General features: G+C 36.5%; 2 protein-coding genes across 2 annotated transcripts; both read left to right on the forward strand.

The window, feature by feature from the left end:
• The first annotated feature begins 845 nt into the window (after nt 1-845).
• On the forward strand, nt 846-12,221 carry LOC108674262 (sodium-dependent phosphate transport protein 1, chloroplastic). Its single transcript, XM_018162198.2, has 7 exons — nt 846-1,074; nt 7,892-8,087; nt 8,337-8,496; nt 8,674-9,147; nt 9,413-9,557; nt 9,725-9,839; nt 10,121-12,221. Exons 2-7 carry the CDS (start codon nt 7,893-7,895, stop codon nt 10,337-10,339), a joined length of 1,308 nt encoding a protein of 435 aa, XP_018017687.1. The 5' UTR covers nt 846-1,074; nt 7,892; the 3' UTR covers nt 10,340-12,221.
• A 1,197-nt stretch (nt 12,222-13,418) lies between these two features.
• On the forward strand, nt 13,419-18,612 carry LOC108674265 (ubiquitin). The gene is made up of 3 exons (XM_018162205.2): nt 13,419-13,502; nt 17,858-18,018; nt 18,338-18,612. Exons 2-3 carry the CDS (start codon nt 17,858-17,860, stop codon nt 18,564-18,566), a joined length of 390 nt encoding a protein of 129 aa, XP_018017694.1. The 5' UTR covers nt 13,419-13,502; the 3' UTR covers nt 18,567-18,612.
• Nucleotides 18,613-18,656: the final 44 nt, after the last annotated feature.

An 18,656-nucleotide genomic window follows, 5' to 3' on the forward strand; every position in this document is an offset into this window, starting at 1 on the left:
AGGGAGTGACCTCACAAAACAGGAGCAACACCTTGTGATCAAGGCCGTAATCACCTTTCTCACAAGTACCGGCCGGATGGGGACATTGTGAAGCTAAAGCCCTGCCAACTTAACTGCTCTTGAAATCAAAGAAACCAGTGACGACTAAGCAAACTTGAAAAGAAGCGTTGAAATTGCCGTGTCCAGGTGTACAACTGACCTGTTTGGGGTCCTTTACGACACCTGAAAAAAGACATCATCATCATCATTAACGTACTAGATTATGAGTTGTTGATGTCCGGTAGTTGAGGCCTCTTAATAAAATGCAAAATGTTAGTCCTAAACTCATCATCATCACAAGATGTGCCCGATGTAATGGTGTTGACACTTGCAGCTTGAACAATGCCCTGCCAGAGGCACGAGGAACAAATGTTGCCCTCATCGATGCGTTAAAAACAGAAATTTACTAGTTAGTTATAACCTTCATCATAGGTACATGATGTGTGTGTTTTTCTTCTTAAGCTATAAATATTTGTTAAAAAACATATCCCACGTTGCATAATTTAATAGCCGTTCGTCGCACTTTTATATTAGACCTTGCAAATGTTGCGCAGTTGTCGCCGTGATGTAAGTGGGTTGTGGGTGTGATGCAAGTGAGTTGTGGGTGTGATGCAAGTGAGTTGTGGATGTGATGCAAGTGGGTTGTGGGTGTGATGCAAGTGAGTTGTGGGTGTGATGCAAGTGGGTTGTGGGTGTGATGCAAGTGAGTTGTGGGTGTGATGCAAGTGAGTTGTGGGTGTGATGCAAGTGGGTTGTGGGTGTGATGCAAGTGGGTTGTAGGTGTGATGCAAGTAAACCAGTGACGACTAAGCAAACTTGAAAAGAAGCGTTGAAATTGCCGTGTCCAGGTGTGACAACTGACCTGTTTGGGGTCCTTTACGACGCCTGAAAAAAGACATCATCATCATCAAATTATTTGGAAATATAATTTGTTCAGTAAAAATGGAATTCTTGGGAGGATTTGTCAATATATGTTGTAGGATCGATTAAGGAGTTTAGTTTCTCTAACGGAAATTTGAATTTCTCACAAATCAGGTGAGTATATATGGATTTAATTTAATGTTGTAAAAGCTTATGATAATTTTATAATTTCTTAGTAGAATCATTTTATTTTAGCATTTGTAGATCCAAACTCTAGTAAGTCTAGTTTCCATGTTTTGAAAATCACTATTTTTCAAGCAGTGAAAAAATTGATCCGGGGCAGAGAGCAGATTGGGTCTCATGGTTCTACATTTTTTGAATTGGAACTCACTTGCCAGCAATTAGGTAGCTAGTATTAAGGGGAGCGTCTGTACTCTGTAGGAAAATTTATCTCAGTTATTTACAATTTACAAATGGATCACTTTCAAATTTGGTACAGGTATGTAAAACCCAATATTGGCATTTTTGTCCATGTCAATTTTTTTTAAATGAAAGAAAATGTGACATTCTTAGAAATTGACCAAAAAAGTGGGTAGGGTAAACGCGATATATTCTGACATCGTAGGTAATTCCGTCACTTCTCTAGTTTTCCCTTTATATTAAGCTTTGTTTTAGTTCCATGTGTTCGTTTTGGTTGAAATGGTGACGTCATACATTAGCGTGTCAAAATACTGCAAAAACACTAGGTCTTGGCCATCTAGTGGGAAAATATTGAGATCCAAAGAGAGACAATGCATGCCACCTGGTGAGATCATCGAAAAATGTGTCAAATTTGACAGTTGACCTTGCTCTACCAAATAGTGAATAACTGTTTTTATAGGAAGAATATTATGGTTTGAGACTTTTAAATATGTCTGTGAATATATTAGGAACCCTTTAAGTAAACTTGTATTCGCTGATTTCAAGTCGTAAATAAATTAATAGATGATTAAGTTGAGTGATGGATTTAGACCCATCAAAACTAATTCCGACACAACTTGAATTGGACACACACAGATCGTTCCAAGCTTTGTACAAAAATTGAAATTTGCTTAATTAAAAGCCTAATAGCTGTTAATTAAAACGTAATTAAGTAGTGTTCAATATTCGTTAGTGTTCTAATTCAAAGCCGTGTTGTATCCCAATACAGCTCACTGAGCTCACACAGTGAACGGAATTCAAATACGTTGATGTCGGCATTATGTATCAGTTAAATTTGAAGCGCTGACGCAATACGACTCACCACGTGTCGAATATTGCCACACACAGTGACGGAATATAGGGATTTGGTAGGTTTCCATTCTAAAGGCTTTTTAATAGATATGGCAACATTTTGTGACGTTTCATCATTGCTGACGCGTAGTGAAGTGTTTTGAGAATCACGTGAAGGCAACAGAACTTACGTAACGCATATGTTTTTTTTTATAGTTTTTCATTTCTTGATGCGTCCTTAATGTGTCGGAATATAGGTACCGCGTTTACCCTACTGTAGTAGTCATAGAAATCTAGGGTAAACGCGGTAGGGTAAACGCGGTATATTCCGACACATTAAGGACGCATCGAGAAATGAAAAACTATAAAAAAAACGTATGCGTTACGTAAGTTCTATTGCCTTCACGTGACTCTCAATTCTCAAAACACTTCACTACGCGTCAGCAACGATGAAACGTCACAAAATGTTGCCATATTTATTAAAAAGCCTTTAGAATGGAAACCTACCAAATCCCTATATTCCGTCACTTTGTGTGGCAACATCCGACACGTGGTGAGTCGTATTGCGTCAGCGCTTCAAATTTAACTGATACGTATTGCCGACATCCACGTGTTCGAATTCCGTTTGCTGTGTGAGCTGTATTGGGATACAACACGGCTTTGAATTAGAACACTAACGAATATTGAACACTACTTAATTACGTTTTAATTAACAGCTATTAGGCTTTTAATTAAGCAAATTTCAATTTTTGTACAAAGCTTTGAACGATCTGTGTGTGTCCAATTCAAGTTGTGTCGGAATTAGTTTTCATGTGTCGAAATCCAACATCTCAACTTAATCATCTATTAATTTATTTACGACTTGAAATCAGCGAATACAAGTATACTTAAAGGATTCCTAATATATTCACAGACGTATTTAAGTCTCAAACCATAATATTCTTCCTATAAAAACAGTTATTCACTATTTGGTAGAGCAAGGTCAACTGTCAAATTTGACACATTTTTCGATGATCTCACCAGGTGGCATGCATTGTCTCTCATTGGATCTCAATATTTTCCCACTAGATGGCCAAGACCATGTGTTTTGGCAGTATTTTGACGCGTAAATGTATGACGTCACCATTTCAACCATCAACAAACGCATGGAACTAAAACAAAGCTTAATATAAAGGAAAAGCTGGAGAGGTGACGGAATTACCCACGATGTCGGAATATACCGCGTTTACCCTACCTATATTCCGACACATTAAGGACGCATTGAGAAATCAGAAACTATAAGATAAAACCGTATGCGTTACTCGAGTTCTGTTTGCTTTACGTGACTCTCAAAACACCGCACGACGCTCCAGCAACAATGAAACGTCACAAAATGTTGCTAAATTTATTTAAAAGCCTTTAGGATGCAAACCTACCAAATCTCTATATTCCGACACTGTGTGTGACTATATTTGGCATGTGGTAAGACATATTCCGACCGCGCTTCAAATTGTACTAATATGTAATTCCGACATCCATGTGTTCGAATTGCAATCGCTGTGTAAGCTGTATTGGAATATGACACGGCTTTGAATTAGAACACTATTGAATGTTGAGCACTACTTAATTAGGCTTTTAATTAACAGTTATTAAGCTTTTAATTAAGAAAATTTTAATTTTTGCACACAGCTTGGAACGAGCTGTGTGTGTCCAATTCTAGTTGTGTCGGAATTAGTTTCACAGCTTGGAACGAGCTGTGTGTGTCCAATTCTAGTTGTGTCGGGATTAGTTTTTATGTGTCTAAATCCATTTCTCAACTTAATCATCTATTAATTTATTTACCATTTGAAATCAGCAAATACAAGTATACTTAGAGGATTTCTAATATATTCACAGACGTATTTAAAGTCTCAAACCATAATATTCTTTCTACACAAACAGTTTATCACTATTTGATAGAGCAAGGTCAACCATCAACTTTTGACACATTTTTCGATGATCTCATTGGGTGGCATGCACCATCTCTCTTTGGAAGTTTGGATCTCAACATTTTCCTGCTAGATGGCCCAGACCTAGTGTTTTGGCAGTAGTTTGACGCGCAAATGTATGACTTCACTATTTTAAACATCAACAAACGCATGGAACTAAAACAAAGCTTAATATAAAGGAAAAACTAGAGAGGTGTCGGAATTACCCATGATGTCAGAATTACCCATGATGTCAGAATATACCACGTTTACCCTATCTCCTCCTGGCTCCTGGGATTTTCAATTTCAAGCTACAACATTGAGATGCATATCATTTGATGCATAAGGGGCCTATATCTATCAATTCATTGTAGTTATTTTCAAAATTAGAATTTTTGTGGGTGTACTAGATGTAGTACCTAGGTAAGACCCTGGAGACTTTTTCATAAATTTTTGAAAATTTTTTAATATCCCCCTATTTCCCCCTCTGTTTTTTCAAAATACTTTCAAAACTATAAGGAAATTGAAAAAAAACTACAACCAATCTCTAGATATGTTATTTGCAAATTGAATAGTATATCTCTCATTGCTGTAGCTTCAAAACAGTAGGAGGAGATTATTTTTTGAGTGACAATAAGTGTGAATGTTCAGTAGAGCCTGACAAAGTCCTGGGCACCTTGAAATTGGCATTCAAGCTTTCAAGGCTGCAAGGAGGCAACACTTCACAATACTGGAGCTCAATTTCTCTCAAGGATGGTGCAAACAATGGTGCAAAGAAGAAGACTAGCTTTTTAAAGTGCACTGCGGCAATTATTCCCTATATTAAATTTTAAAGAACTCCACCACCCTAACCTTCTGCAATCTGTCATAAATCCATAAATCAACGTACAGAGATGGTTTTGGAACCATTGGATAGGTCAGAATGTCAGCTTTAAGATGAGACTAAAAACCAGAAAAGCCAAAACTGTCTATTTTTCACTGGATGCTCCCCTTAAATTCTGATGCATGTAAACTAAATTATTATAACCTTAACCAAATTTCATCGGCTGAAATGGGAAAATCATCCGTGAATTGTACAAAAATCCCTGTGAATCTGGCTAATTCCACCTGTTTGTATATATGGCATTTGCATAGTTTCTTTAGTGAATAATGAATCTGCAATTTTCAATAATCATTTTAAAATGATTTTTTACCTACAATTTCAGATAACTTCAGCCCTATATTTTAAATTTGAAATGTAATGCTTCCTTACTAGAGTAGCAGATATAGTTACAGTGTGGATTTTCCTACTGTTTTTAGCGCATTTTCTCATTTATGGAAAAAATGCACTATTGTGCTCACCATGTCCGTCTGTCTGTCTGTCCGTCCGTCCGTGACCTCAAGTTTTTGTCGACATGAAAATGGCTCTCTGTCACTTACTGCAGTGAGTACTGAGTTATATTTTTTCAAGTTATCCATCCCAGAGTGCAGACTTTGCAAGCAGAGTTGCCACTTGCCAAGATATGGATTTTTAGCCCAAAGTGTTGCTAGCCATTTTCAAGATGAGTTGCTGGATAATTTTTAATAAGAAAGTGCTGCAAGCAACTTTGATAGTATTAGTATTATTAATAGTGAGTATTTGACTCACTCTCCATGCACTGCAACACTTACACTCATTGCAACTGGTTTCTGGACAAACTTCACTGCATCCTGATCCATCCAACGTACCAGAAACCTTACTGTATGCGCTTGCGGTCTTTCAGATTTGCAGTAATTGCAACAAGTTCAGTCCAAATGTGTTGGCAAGATCTTCTGAAGGTGTAAATTTTGCTGCTGATGTGTTACCAAAGATCTTTCAATATTCACATACTTTCTGCACCCTGGTATAATCTATCTAGCTATCTTGAGTCTTGACTCCTAAGACCACCTTAAATTCATTTATATTCATGTCCAATTTCTAATCACAAACTTCTAATTGATCAATCAAAACTGCCTGGATTAATACTGGATGCCAGTGGGCCAGGGTGCAGAAAGTGGGTGAATATTGAAAGATTATTGGTGATGCATCAGCAGCAAAATTTATGCCTTCAGAAGATCTTGCTGACACATTTGGATTGAAATTATTGCATTCTAGAAATCACTTTAAAATTATTGCAAATCTGGAAGACTGCAAGCGCAGACAGTAAGGTTTCTGGTACATTGGATAGATCAGGATGCAGTGAAGCTTGTCCGGAAATCAGTTGCAATGATGCAATGCCTGGAGAGTAAGGGATATACTTTCAAAGTTGTTAGCAGCATTTTGTCATTAAAAATTGCCCAGCAACGGATCTTGAAAATGGCTGGTGACAATTTGGGCTAAAAAATCCATATATTGGTGATGCTGCTTGCACACTCTGCACCCTGGCCAGCAGGAAAAATATCAATGTACACTTAAAGCAAAAGCTACTGTATAAAAATCTTTATCTTATTGGTAAGATAGCCGTCTTGGAAGACGGGTGGTGGTTGTTTGGGGTTTGGAGGTGTTTCATTTAATTGGCCCGTTACAAGTTCCCAATATCTCTTGAGATTCCGTATGGGCAACCTTCCTCATTTCGTCTCTCTTGAATTCGAAGATTAAGTCCAACTTCAGCCTTTAGCACGACCCCAAGGACAGCAAACGAGGAGATTCAGCCCGACGATCGAATTTCCTTCATAGATCGTTGTAAACTTCAATTCATCGACATTCTATTCTGCTTGAATAAAAATAAAAATATTTTTCGTTATTCTTCTACCGCCTAGGTGGACATTAACTGTTAATTCCTCTGAAAAGGGAAGTCGCGTAGTGAAGTTATTGTACAGCTACTACTGGATTTTAAAAGCCATGAATTTCTACTTTTTTTCTATATCTTGAAATCATACCTATTTTCTTCTATATTATAGCTATATAACCATATCATTTTAGTACTTTAATAGGTATGAAATCTTATAGTTCCAAAGTTATGTATTTATTATTTGATGAAAAATATTTTAGTGTGATGGATCTAAAAATGCTTCATTTTATAAGATTTTTAACTTTCAAGATTCAATATCAAGCTCCTGCCAAAATATCTTGCACCATAATTGCTCCCAACTTTCAAAACATTTCTTAGACTATCACACAGCTGGTTTTTTTGTCATGACATACTGCATTATAAATGCATTTCTTCTTTAGCAATAGTCACATACATTATCACATACTTAATTGTATCTAATGTGAAAAAATGTACTTAGGCTACTTCTAGGTAGGTAAAATTACAGATTTTGTGTATGTAGGTTACTTTGTATGCACAGCTTAGTAAACCAAATGAGCTGTCGGTTATACACAAATTTGATCCCAGCTCATAAATGGCTTTTTACTGCCCAAATAAGAATTCTAGGCTCAAAAAATGAACTTGCCATCAAAAATAAAGTCACAGTTTGACCATTAATTTATGGTTTTCATTGTCAAGTGGCAAGTTAATTGCAGGAGCTGCTAAGTGCTAACTCATGTTCCATTGATATTACAGCTTTCCTGGAATTTTTGAAGCCATAAGATTTCTTCTAGATGAATTTTTTACAAAAAAAGACCCACAAAACTCCAGAATTAAGCAAAATATATGACAAAAATCATAAAATTCAAAGACAAAGTAAAACTTGTCATATCTTTGTCATGGTCTTGTTAGACAGCTTGCTTATAGCCAAGGAAGTACTAATTTATGAAAAAAAACTTCTGTGATGAAATTTCTTTGAAGTGAAGAGCTATGTTGGTATAATTTTGTTCATAATTTAACATGAAAGCTGATTTTAATTCAATTCAGGATGAAGTTTCAATGGCGTTCAGTGAGCTACAAGACAAAGCTTGTGCTACTCAGCTCTCTGGCCAATTTTATCAATGCAGCTGACCGTGTTATAATGCCACTTGCCATCGTCCCAATGACTGCTGAGTTCAAGTGGACCCTAGCACAACAAGGCTGGATTTTATCAGCATTTGCTTTTGGTTATTTCAGCAGTCAGGTATTTATTATTCATTGCAATAGTAACTTATTTAGAAGTTCTCACATGAACTATTTGTTAGAAAATTTATTGTCTTCTCCATCAAAAATCTTTTGAATAGACTGCTAATACTTTCAATTTGTCCCTATTAGCAATTTGTTCATCAAGTGATTTGCCTGCTGAATTGTATAATGAAGTAAAAATCAGAGTTTCCTCCAATTCCATAATTATACATCATAGTTTCTTGGTATTAATATTTCTGAATTACAGCTCCTGGGTGCAGGAGCATGGAGTCAGTGTGGTGGACGGCGAGTACTATGTTGTGCAGTGCTTCTATGGTCTCTGTCTACACTCGTCACTCCATTAGTTGCACGTTCTTTTGCTACCCTCGTTCTTGCCAGAGTTGCACTTGGCATTGGTGAAGGTCTTGGTAGGTTCAGAGGTTTTTTGAAATTACCTTGTAAAATTGTAATCTTATTTGTTCACTTAACTTGAAATTATTTTCAAACTAATTCATTAACTTTTTACTCTTACATGTTTTTTTTTAAATCAAACGGTGACAGATTTTATGTCTTGACCCTAATTGACATGAAGTTGTGTGTTGCAGGCCTACCAACCATCTTCCAGCTGTATGGTGAAAGTGTGCCATCAGATGAGAGGAGCAGAGCATTTGGGTACCTGGTGGCAGCAGGCAGTGTGGGACAGACTCTTGCATCAGTGATGGTACCTCATTGGCATTGGAGCTTCTCCTTTATTTTGCTGGGAGGTGTTGGTTTGCTATGGGTGCTTTTATGGCTCATTACTTGCCAGATGCACCCAAAACCACACTCACCGCTTGCCACTGATGAAGAAAATCCTCTTGTTGATGAGCTTGCTACCAGCAGTTGTGCTTTGCCCATAACGACATGGCTTAGAAAGTGGGCCTTCTGGGCAATTTACATAGCTCACTTTGCCATGAACTGGAGCAATTACATGATCATGCAGTGGTTGCCCACATACTTGGGTCGGGTTCTGAGCGCTTCTCCGCAGAGTCTGAGCATCACAGCCATGCCTTATGTTGTCAGCAGTGTCTGCGGAATTGGTGAGAGTCCTACAGTCTTCTATTGTACATGAAGCTCTCAGCAGTCTGATTTTTATTGAAGATTCACAAAATGGTTTCACTTTTGATAAAGCTTAGGTATCCAAGTTTTGCCCCCAAATTCGTGAACATAAAAACGCCAAGTCAATTCATCAAAGTTTGGTATGTCATTATGCAAATGCTGTGGAATGCCTGCTAAAATGACTGTGATAACTGCAGAGTGTCCAATTATGACAGTGCAAATTCTAAAAAAACTTTCTATTTATAGGCTGGGCTCATCTGGCAGACAGCTGGGTGATGAATGGGTCTCCTGTGTTGCGCGTACGTCGTATCATGACATGCATAGGACTGCTGGGACCAGCCGTCTGCCTCGCTTTCTTCTCTGAAATCACCTCTCTTGCCTTTGCCATTCTGTGAGTCAGGATTTAGAGTTTTGATTTAGCACTAATTCTGCAGAGATTTTTTCATCTCTCAAATCTCGCATTTCTTAGGTTAGGTAAATGATTTCACATGAAGATGTGGAAAAAAAATGTTCTGAACTCCAATATGGCATTTTGACTAACAATTTTATGTATCACAGCGTTATCAGTGTGGCAATGGGACTCTGCGCTGCCAATTCATCAGGGCATCTTAGCAACCATGCGGAAGTGGCACCTAAACATGCTGGTCTTACGTTTGCCATCGCCAACACAATCGTAAGGCTCTTTTTGCAACATCTTGCACTAAATTTGTGGAAATAAATTGTCCTTCAGTTTTATTACGTCATCAGTTTTATCATTGAATGTTACCAGCAATGAATGTTACGAAATTTTAGAATAATGTCCTATTGCTTCAATATCTCCCATTATGTTTTTGTTTTCCCTATTAAACATCATTAGTAAAAATTGAACTAATATTTATTTATTACATTATTATCGTTTACTGCACATAAAGTTGAATTATAAATAGGTAATACTTTCTACTACTTTACGGCCAGGCCACGATACCTGGCATGCTGTGTGGCCCTTTAACAGCGGAGTTGGTGACGGCATCACACGGTCGTTGGTTCCCAGTGTTCCTGTTAGCAGCCACCATCAACTGCACAGCTGCCGTCGTCTACCAGTCCCAGAGCAGCGCCTCGGCAGTTGTTCTCCCTGGCGATAACGCCGCATCTGAAGCAGACGAGAAGTCTGTCAAAGACAAGCTTGTTGCGTGACTTCTAAGATATCCAGCTATTAGATCTCACTAAGTTTTCACAATATCGCGCATTTGTGCGCAAGGGATTTTACTGTGAACCAACTCATGGTGGAAAACCTATACTATTCTCAATAACCCATAATTTTTACCCTGAAGACTAGAGTTTATGGTCTACTCATTATCCACTTTCAGAATGTGCTGCAATAATATCGCAGTGGTATTGTAAATCCAATGAAAAGTACATTGTTATGAAGTTTCTTATCTCATGACGTTCCTCTTTTTTTGCCGTAAATTTTTTTACCTTCTTTCACTTCTTATTTATTTATTTTTTTTTTTTTTGTTGTGCTTCATACTTGAAAGCCCCGTCAACGATTATTTTGTAATAAACCAAAGACCAAAATCATTTACATGTCTAATGCACGTTTCACCTATCACAGTTCGACCCATTAGTTGGTTTTCTTCTTTATTACAAGGCAATATGTACGAATATAATAATATTAGTGGAATAATTCTAATAATAAAAATATTGATTATTATTATAATTTATTGCTAGAATTTGATTTCAACTTGTCGATTTTCTTGCCTGCGAATGATTTATTGATTTATATTCGGTCATTCCCACAACATCACCGCTTCCAACATGGTAACTGAGTCTGTTAAATTCCTTTCTTTATCATTATCGAGATTCAAGTATTTTTTTTGCCATTGCAGGGATGATGTGAGTCCATTGAAATAACCTATACCTATACCTCTTAATTACTATTGATGGTAACATTTGGTCCCCAGATTAACATAGCAGGTGCCTGTTATGTATTTTTTGTTATTGCTTGATATTTTCCTATTTATTGTTTCCTTTTATTTCGTGAGGCGAAGAAGAATCTCATACTTATGTTATTGTACGGCTTGTTTGCGCTATTGGCGCTATTCGTATAATCAGGTGAATTCAAATGTAGGTCCCTCTGCAGTTAGCCAATCATTGTATTCACTACTGAGAATGAATAATTTCGAATACCATGCTGGACCTTTACGTTTCTCTCCTCATATTATGGGCTTAAATTTTTTTTCAAAACTATCGTGTTTCTGGTTTTGCGTTTGTTGTTTTGTAATACATCATAGCTTCTCAAATATTTAACTTACTGCATAAACGTATGACTATGATGTCCGGTAGGTATGGTATATTGGTATTACACGTTATTCTGATAGAATGCTGAGCCTATTCATGTTTAGGTGAGCGTTGATCAATGTACAAGAGAAATCGCGCAGAATCTTGTATAAGTTGTTTATGACCTACCAAACTACCTGAAGTTTAAATTGAACAGAATATTGATAGTGTGCACTGCAGAGCATTTGCAATTAAGCTTATTGGAAGCATTTTCTGGTTCCATCGATGAGTCGATATCACTCATATGTGCGATTTCATTAGACAGTTTAGGGTATAACACTGGTTTAACGGTCACTAGTATTAATGTTTTTGTTGTAATAGTGTTTTTGACTCATTGCAAGTATACAGACGTGACAATATTGTAGTTGCTTGTCATGTTTACAATTTGTTGGGCTGAATTCAAACGCACTTGTTTTATGATGCAAGAACTCACAAGAAAACGTGTGTCAAAAAAAACTATGATAGTTGGGGGTTTCAATTACCTCCCGTTCATTATTGTCTCTTCATCTATGATGAAACGCTGATATTTTATGTGAATTTTCTGTAAGATGTGTTGTACAATGTACATGGATTTGTTTGTGATAAACGCATGATCGCTTGAACAAAGTGTAAATAGCAAGAGTTGTTGACGAAAATTTGTATTAGTGTGTAATGTAAGGTGCCTCTGAACGTGTGATAAAGACTCGGAAATATTATGTCTTGAATAATTTAAACAAAGAAATATACTTTTAATATTTGATGTAATTTTTACCACTTTGAATTTGCCTCTCCTGTAAGGAGGTCAAGGCGTAATTTAATCAATTTCAAGTTTTATCTTTAATCAATAAGTCGTGCGACAAATTTCGTTGCATTAGCTACGATTAATCTGACGGGGAAATAATTTCCGAAATATTAAATCTATTGCAGCAAATTCTCATTAAAACTCGGCGAACGGCTTCTCATCTTGTCGTAGTAATAGCAACGATTCAGTTAATGTTAATGATTACGTGACTTGAAGGGGCTACATGGAAGGCCAGCTGCGTAAATAGTTAACAGACGTTCCTGGAATTCAAGAATACTAGAGACAGACTAATGTTCATCGGGGTTTCATCATAAATTTAGTGGGTCAAGTTTAACGAAGCGCCAATTTCACATGTATCAAACGGTTACAAAGAACTTACTATTGCGTTTTTTACTACATTGTTTATCACTAAGGAATGAATAAAATATAAAAATACGGGAAAAATCAGAAGAAGGTGGCTGGAAGAAGGCGGACAAAATGTGTACTCGACTACAGGCCAAATTTTGCCTATTCAGCGCCGTCACTATTATACCATATGTCCATATTAATATAAAAAACATGTTGCTGAACTTGAAACAAGGTGAAAGTCTTGAATTTAGTATCGCTCATTCTGTGACAGTATTATAAACTGCCAGTCAAACTCGCCTCAACCTCTAAATGAATGTCGTTTGAATGTAAATTAAACGTAAAGTAAATGTTGATTTGATCCGCATTTCGAACATATTGTAATGGGCTGTATTGAATTTTAATGAACTGTATTGAATAGTAGAATAAAGTGCGACTTCTTGCAGCTTCAAAATTTAATTGCACAGACTTGTTGCAAACCGAACAAAAATAAAAGTATACTACATTCGCACACATATATAATCACATAAAACATATAGATCTGATAATAATCAAAGAAAGTTTAGAAACGCTCAATATTGCATGAGAATATGTTCAACATCAATTTTTATAATCGTATATGGCTCACATGATTGCTGGGAACTTTGCAGGAAACGGGAGGCAATTTCATGTGAAGGATAATGGTACAGAAATTAGAATGTAGAACAGAACAAAAATATTTTCATTTCTAGATGTTCCAGCTAGTAAAATGTAATGTAACCAATATAGAACCATAAATTTAAAATGTTAGACGAATACGCCTTTCAGAGTTAGCCAGTCTTCTACTTTTGGCAACATCGCCATAACAGCGGCCTAAGCTATTGGTGGTTAATACAGGAGTGCATCTTGGTCGAGGTTAGTGAAAATTTATCAAAATTGTGTATTATAGTGTTTATTTCTTATAGAAATAATTCTCCCAGAGGTGCACGGGCTGTCCATGGTGATTTCATGACTTTAGTGAATTCAGGCAATCAACATTATTGCTCGGAGTGTAATTTATTGGTCCTGATTTGGATATGAGATTTACTAGTATTTAGAGAATTTTGTTTATAGGTATACCTAATTAATTAGTGTTTTTTGTGCATTATGGTATTTGACGACCATTGTAGATTTTTAATACTACATTTTTTCTGTCATGTTCGTAACGGTACCTAGTTTAATGCTCCACATCGTCCTTGTCCTTCATTCCTATTCTTCCCGTTGACGTGATCCCCTTGCATTGTATGTTAGATATTTTCAATTTAGCTAGCCTATTATGACTATGTCTTACATAGTGACAAAGCAGAGAGTTTTTTAGACTCTCCCTCAAGTTCATTTTTGAGTCTTATAAGTACCTAGACCAATAAAGTATCATGGATACCAGCATTATCATAACTTAAGAAATTGGTTTAAATCTTGAGTTATTGAGGAAATTAAAAATGAACTGATTCCAAAAAAGCTCTGGTTTGCCACTATGATGTCTTAGTATGTCTATGTATTCTCATATTCAAAGGATTGAAATTAATAGTCATTGGTTTATTGTGAAATGAGTTTTTTTGCTAATAATTATAATTATATTCATAGCCTACCTACTTTTTGAATACTAGCCATCTCTCTCTGGTCTGATGTGATTAAAATTGAGCAAGCATGAGTCGGCATGACCAAATTATAGGATAGCTAATAATAATAAAAGCAGAAGAGAATCTAAAAAAATGTGGGAACTAGCCTAGCTACCTACTTTGGAATCATTAGAACTGAAATCATACTAGGGTAAACGAGGTATATTCCGACATCGTGGGTAATTACGTCACCTCTCTAGGTTTTCCTTTATATTAAGCTTTGTTTTAGTTCCATTCGTTTGTTGATGGTTGAAATGGTGATGTCATACATTTGCGCGTCAAACTACTGCCAAAACACTAGGTCCTGGTCATCTAGCGGGAAAATATTGAGATCCAAAGAGAGACAATGCACGCTACCCAGTGAGATCATCGAAAAATGCGTCAAATTTGACAGTTGACCTTGCTCTACCAAATAGTGAATAACTGTTTGTATAGGAAGAATATTATGGTTTGAGACTTTTAAATACATCTGTGAATATATTAGGAATCCTTTAAGTATAAGTGAAATAGAATCACGGCTCGTAGAAATGGAATCACGGCTGGCAAATCCATAAAACCACGGCTCGAAAAATTCAGTCGCGGCTCGCCAAGTAGATATATTCCATACTAGTAGTGCGGTGTTTTGAGAGTCACATAAAGCAAACAGAACTTGAGTAATGCATAGTTATTTTTTTATAGTTTTTCATTTCTCGATGCGTCCTTATTGTGATGGGATACCGCGTTTACCCTAAGTTATAACTAGGATATTTTTATTGCAGTCAATTCAAGGGTGAACTGGAAAGTTAACCAAGATTTTGCCATTGCAGTTGTTAGGCCTATACACTGTGCACCAAGCCAATTTGGAATAGGGCAGCAGTTTCCTAATGCATAAAAAAAACTAAAAAAATTGTTTCACTGGTAATTCTTTTGAATTGATGGTTGAAATTGGCAGTTTTTTTAGGAATTGATGAGAGGACATGGGAACTGGTAAAATTTGCCAGATTCACAGGAATTTGTCAGATTCTCGGATGGCATCTGCCCAATTTTAGTTGACACTTGGCAGTCCAGGATGGAATTTTAAAAAATGTAACTCAGTACTCACTGCAGTGAGTGACAGAGCGCGCATTTTCTCATAGACAAAAACTTGAGGTCACGGACGGACAGATGGACATGGCAAGCACAATAGTGCATTTTTTCCATAAACGAGAAAATGCACTAAAAATTATGGTCCATATATTCTTATTGATTCACCTCTGCCACTTTTTCAATCCACAAATTTTAGACTGCCCCAAGGTGGTCCAAACATTCCCTGCTTAGAACAATCTGGCACTGTGACCTGTGAGTCTATTCCAACTCCACCTTGAAGTTTTGTAATTAAGATGAAAAAAATAAGGGTTTAAACTGCTAAATTGCTTAAATATGTGCATTGGTTGCATGATGCCATCAGTGATTGAAAAAAAATTACAATAATTTACATTCCTTGGTTGCTCAGGCATGAGTCATCTTTCCTTGGCTTCTCGTCTCTTTCAAGCTTTCCAGTTCATGCCACTGTTGCAAAAGAATGTCAACACTATCACTGGTCATCAATAATATGCACAATATCACAATAAAAAAATATGCACAATATTACAATGAGAAATATGCATAATGCACTATTAAATCTCACGAATTCACAAACAAATATCCCCCACACGTGAGTCGTGAGCATGTTGTCAGCCAACACCCTGTTTGACTCCTGCTGGCTGCCGCTGGCTCATTTGGTTGCCAAAGGCACTCTTCTTGCCTAACTTCTTATTGACTCTTCCTTGCATTTCTGGATCTCCTCTTATTGATTTCACACATATAGATGAGCAGAATGATTTAAAATGTTGATAAATTATATTGGTTATTTTTTAACAGTGCAATTAATACAGTTAACCACTTCTTATGAATTAAGTTCATAGCCTTTGGCAAGGGTCTTTAGGTCATGGCCTTTAGGGCCATGACTAGAGCTTTCCCGCCATTTCTGGACCTGCGAGATTTCTGCCAGACAGGGTTGATGATTTTTTTTTTAATCAAGATGCACAGACTTGGTGACATTTATTTTTCCACAAAATCCACTGCCTCTGAATAGAAAAAAATATAAGTTGCAAAGCATGTGTAAAAAATATTTTGCATTAAAGAATATTAAAATTGCTTGTTTGCTTAAATCGCAAGTTAACCAGGAATTTATAAGCAAAAACAATACCACAAAAATTCTTATCTTTATAAGAGAAAACGTTTTCTCTTATAAAGATGTGGTGAATTTTTGTGGTATTGTTTTTGCTTTTAAATTACTGGTATAAAAGAATGTTTTAAGGGAAGCAAACATTATGAAATTTTTTCTACTTGCTTTGTGGCAACACTTAAATTGTAGCTGCACAAGTAAACAAAAATAACTTTTCAATAAACAAGATGGCATTGACATGATTTGAAATTTTTTTATTCAGATCATAAAATTAATGGTCTCCATTTTGCAGATACTATATTGCAGACTATACTCACAGTCCCACCTATATTGAAGCAGTGTATTTAAAACTAAAATAATTTTTTGCATAACATTTTTGCTGCGATTCCCTGTATATTTGCTTCCGTAATGATGCAGAAATTACTATCTTATCACTTTTTTGGGCATGACTAAAGCTTTTGTTCCATTGTTGGAGCTGTAACCTGTAAGCTTCCTGCAAACTTTAATGCAACTTATGTTGCTGCAGTAGGTACTTGTGTTTCTGGTCCCCCAACAGAAATTATTTATTCTATTGTCAAAACTTACCCTTGTATTTTGAGTCCTTTCTAAACCACTTTGTGGCTATATGGTAATCAAACTTTTTAAACTGACCGCATCTGGTTTTTGTTGAAAAATTTGTCTCTCTAGCATAATTTAGCCTATTTCTGACCTGTGACCTGTATGGCATCTTTTTTCATTCTAAATTGAGACATTTTCTCTATTCTTCTAATAGAAGCCACTGCCCACAGGTCATAAAGATCTTGTTCCTGATGAGAGGCTGGTACACGTGGCACAATCCTTGAGGCAACTCCACACTAATCAGTTGATAAACTAATTTGGTGGTGGTGGCTCCATGGTGTTATGAAATGTGCAAAAAAATGTAACTTCAGTCCATCATCAGTGTGTCGAATAAGCAATTAGCAATATCATTGCTGTATCTACAATGAGATTGGATTGAGCTCATGGATTGGGTGCTTATTGCGAATAGCAACCTTGCCTCGTCTTAACATGTTTAGGACAAAATCCAGAAGAATCAGTAAGAAGTCCCATTATTCTTCAAACTCTTGGTCTACTCTTCAATGCCAAATGGAAAAAATCATTTAAAATCAATTATCAATAATGTTTATATATTTATAAATGTAGTGTTTATGTACACTATTGAGTAAAAAATTGAAACGGGGGAGTCCTGTGATGCCACACGTAAAGCAACATGTCGCATTGTCCATGCCTAGTTAAACATATATTTACTAAAGGATAGATATTGAATTCTATGTTATTGGGACAGAAGAGAGATGAACTTAGATTTTAATTTTTCTTCGAATCCTTTGAAATAGGGAATGGGCAAATTTTTGAAATGTGTGTTGTAACTTCAATTCTCTGCCTTTCAGATGCAGATCTTTGTGAAGACTCTCACGGGGAAGACCATCACCCTTGAGGTGGAGGCTTCTGACACAATTGAAAATGTCAAAGCAAAAATTCAGGACAAGGAAGGTATTCCCCCTGACCAACAGAGACTTATCTTCGCTGGAAAGCAACTGGAAGATGGCAGGTAAGATACTTCAGTTCCTTTTCTTTATTTTGCCCTTTAGGGACATCTTGTTAGCATTTGACAATTTAAAAATGTTAAATATAGGAAAAGAAAAATCTTCAGGAAAGTTTGAAAAAAAACAACAATTAAAAGAGATGAATAAAGATAATTATTGTAAGCAGGTAGAACAAGGTATTACCAGACGCAAGAAAATGTGATGATCTGTGACGCCATCCGGTAGCTCCTAATACGGCAATACATTTTTAAAAATATAATTTACTATTGATAGATCTATAATCTATATAAATAAGTTATGACGGACATATTACTATTCGTGCAGGACTTTGAGCGATTACAATATCCAGAAGGAGTCTACTTTGCATCTGGTGCTGCGCCTGCGTGGTGGCGTCATCGAGCCTACGTTGAAGCTGCTTGCTGAGAAATATAACTGCAACAAAATGGTGTGCCGCAAGTGCTTTGCCAGACTTCATCTCAGGGCTACGAATTGCCGTAAGAAGAAATGCGGACACTCGTCCAGCCTCCGACCCAAGAAGAAGCTGAAGGGTTAAAAATTGACTCATTACTCGGTCAGTTTTCAATAAAGGAGAGTAATGACATTGATTTTCATTCCTCGGAGGGTTGGGGATGTGAGTGAACAA

Source organism: Hyalella azteca, unplaced genomic scaffold, assembly GCF_000764305.2.
Source record: "Hyalella azteca isolate HAZT.00-mixed unplaced genomic scaffold, Hazt_2.0.2 contig5320, whole genome shotgun sequence".
Lineage (NCBI taxonomy): Eukaryota > Metazoa > Arthropoda > Malacostraca > Amphipoda > Hyalellidae > Hyalella > Hyalella azteca.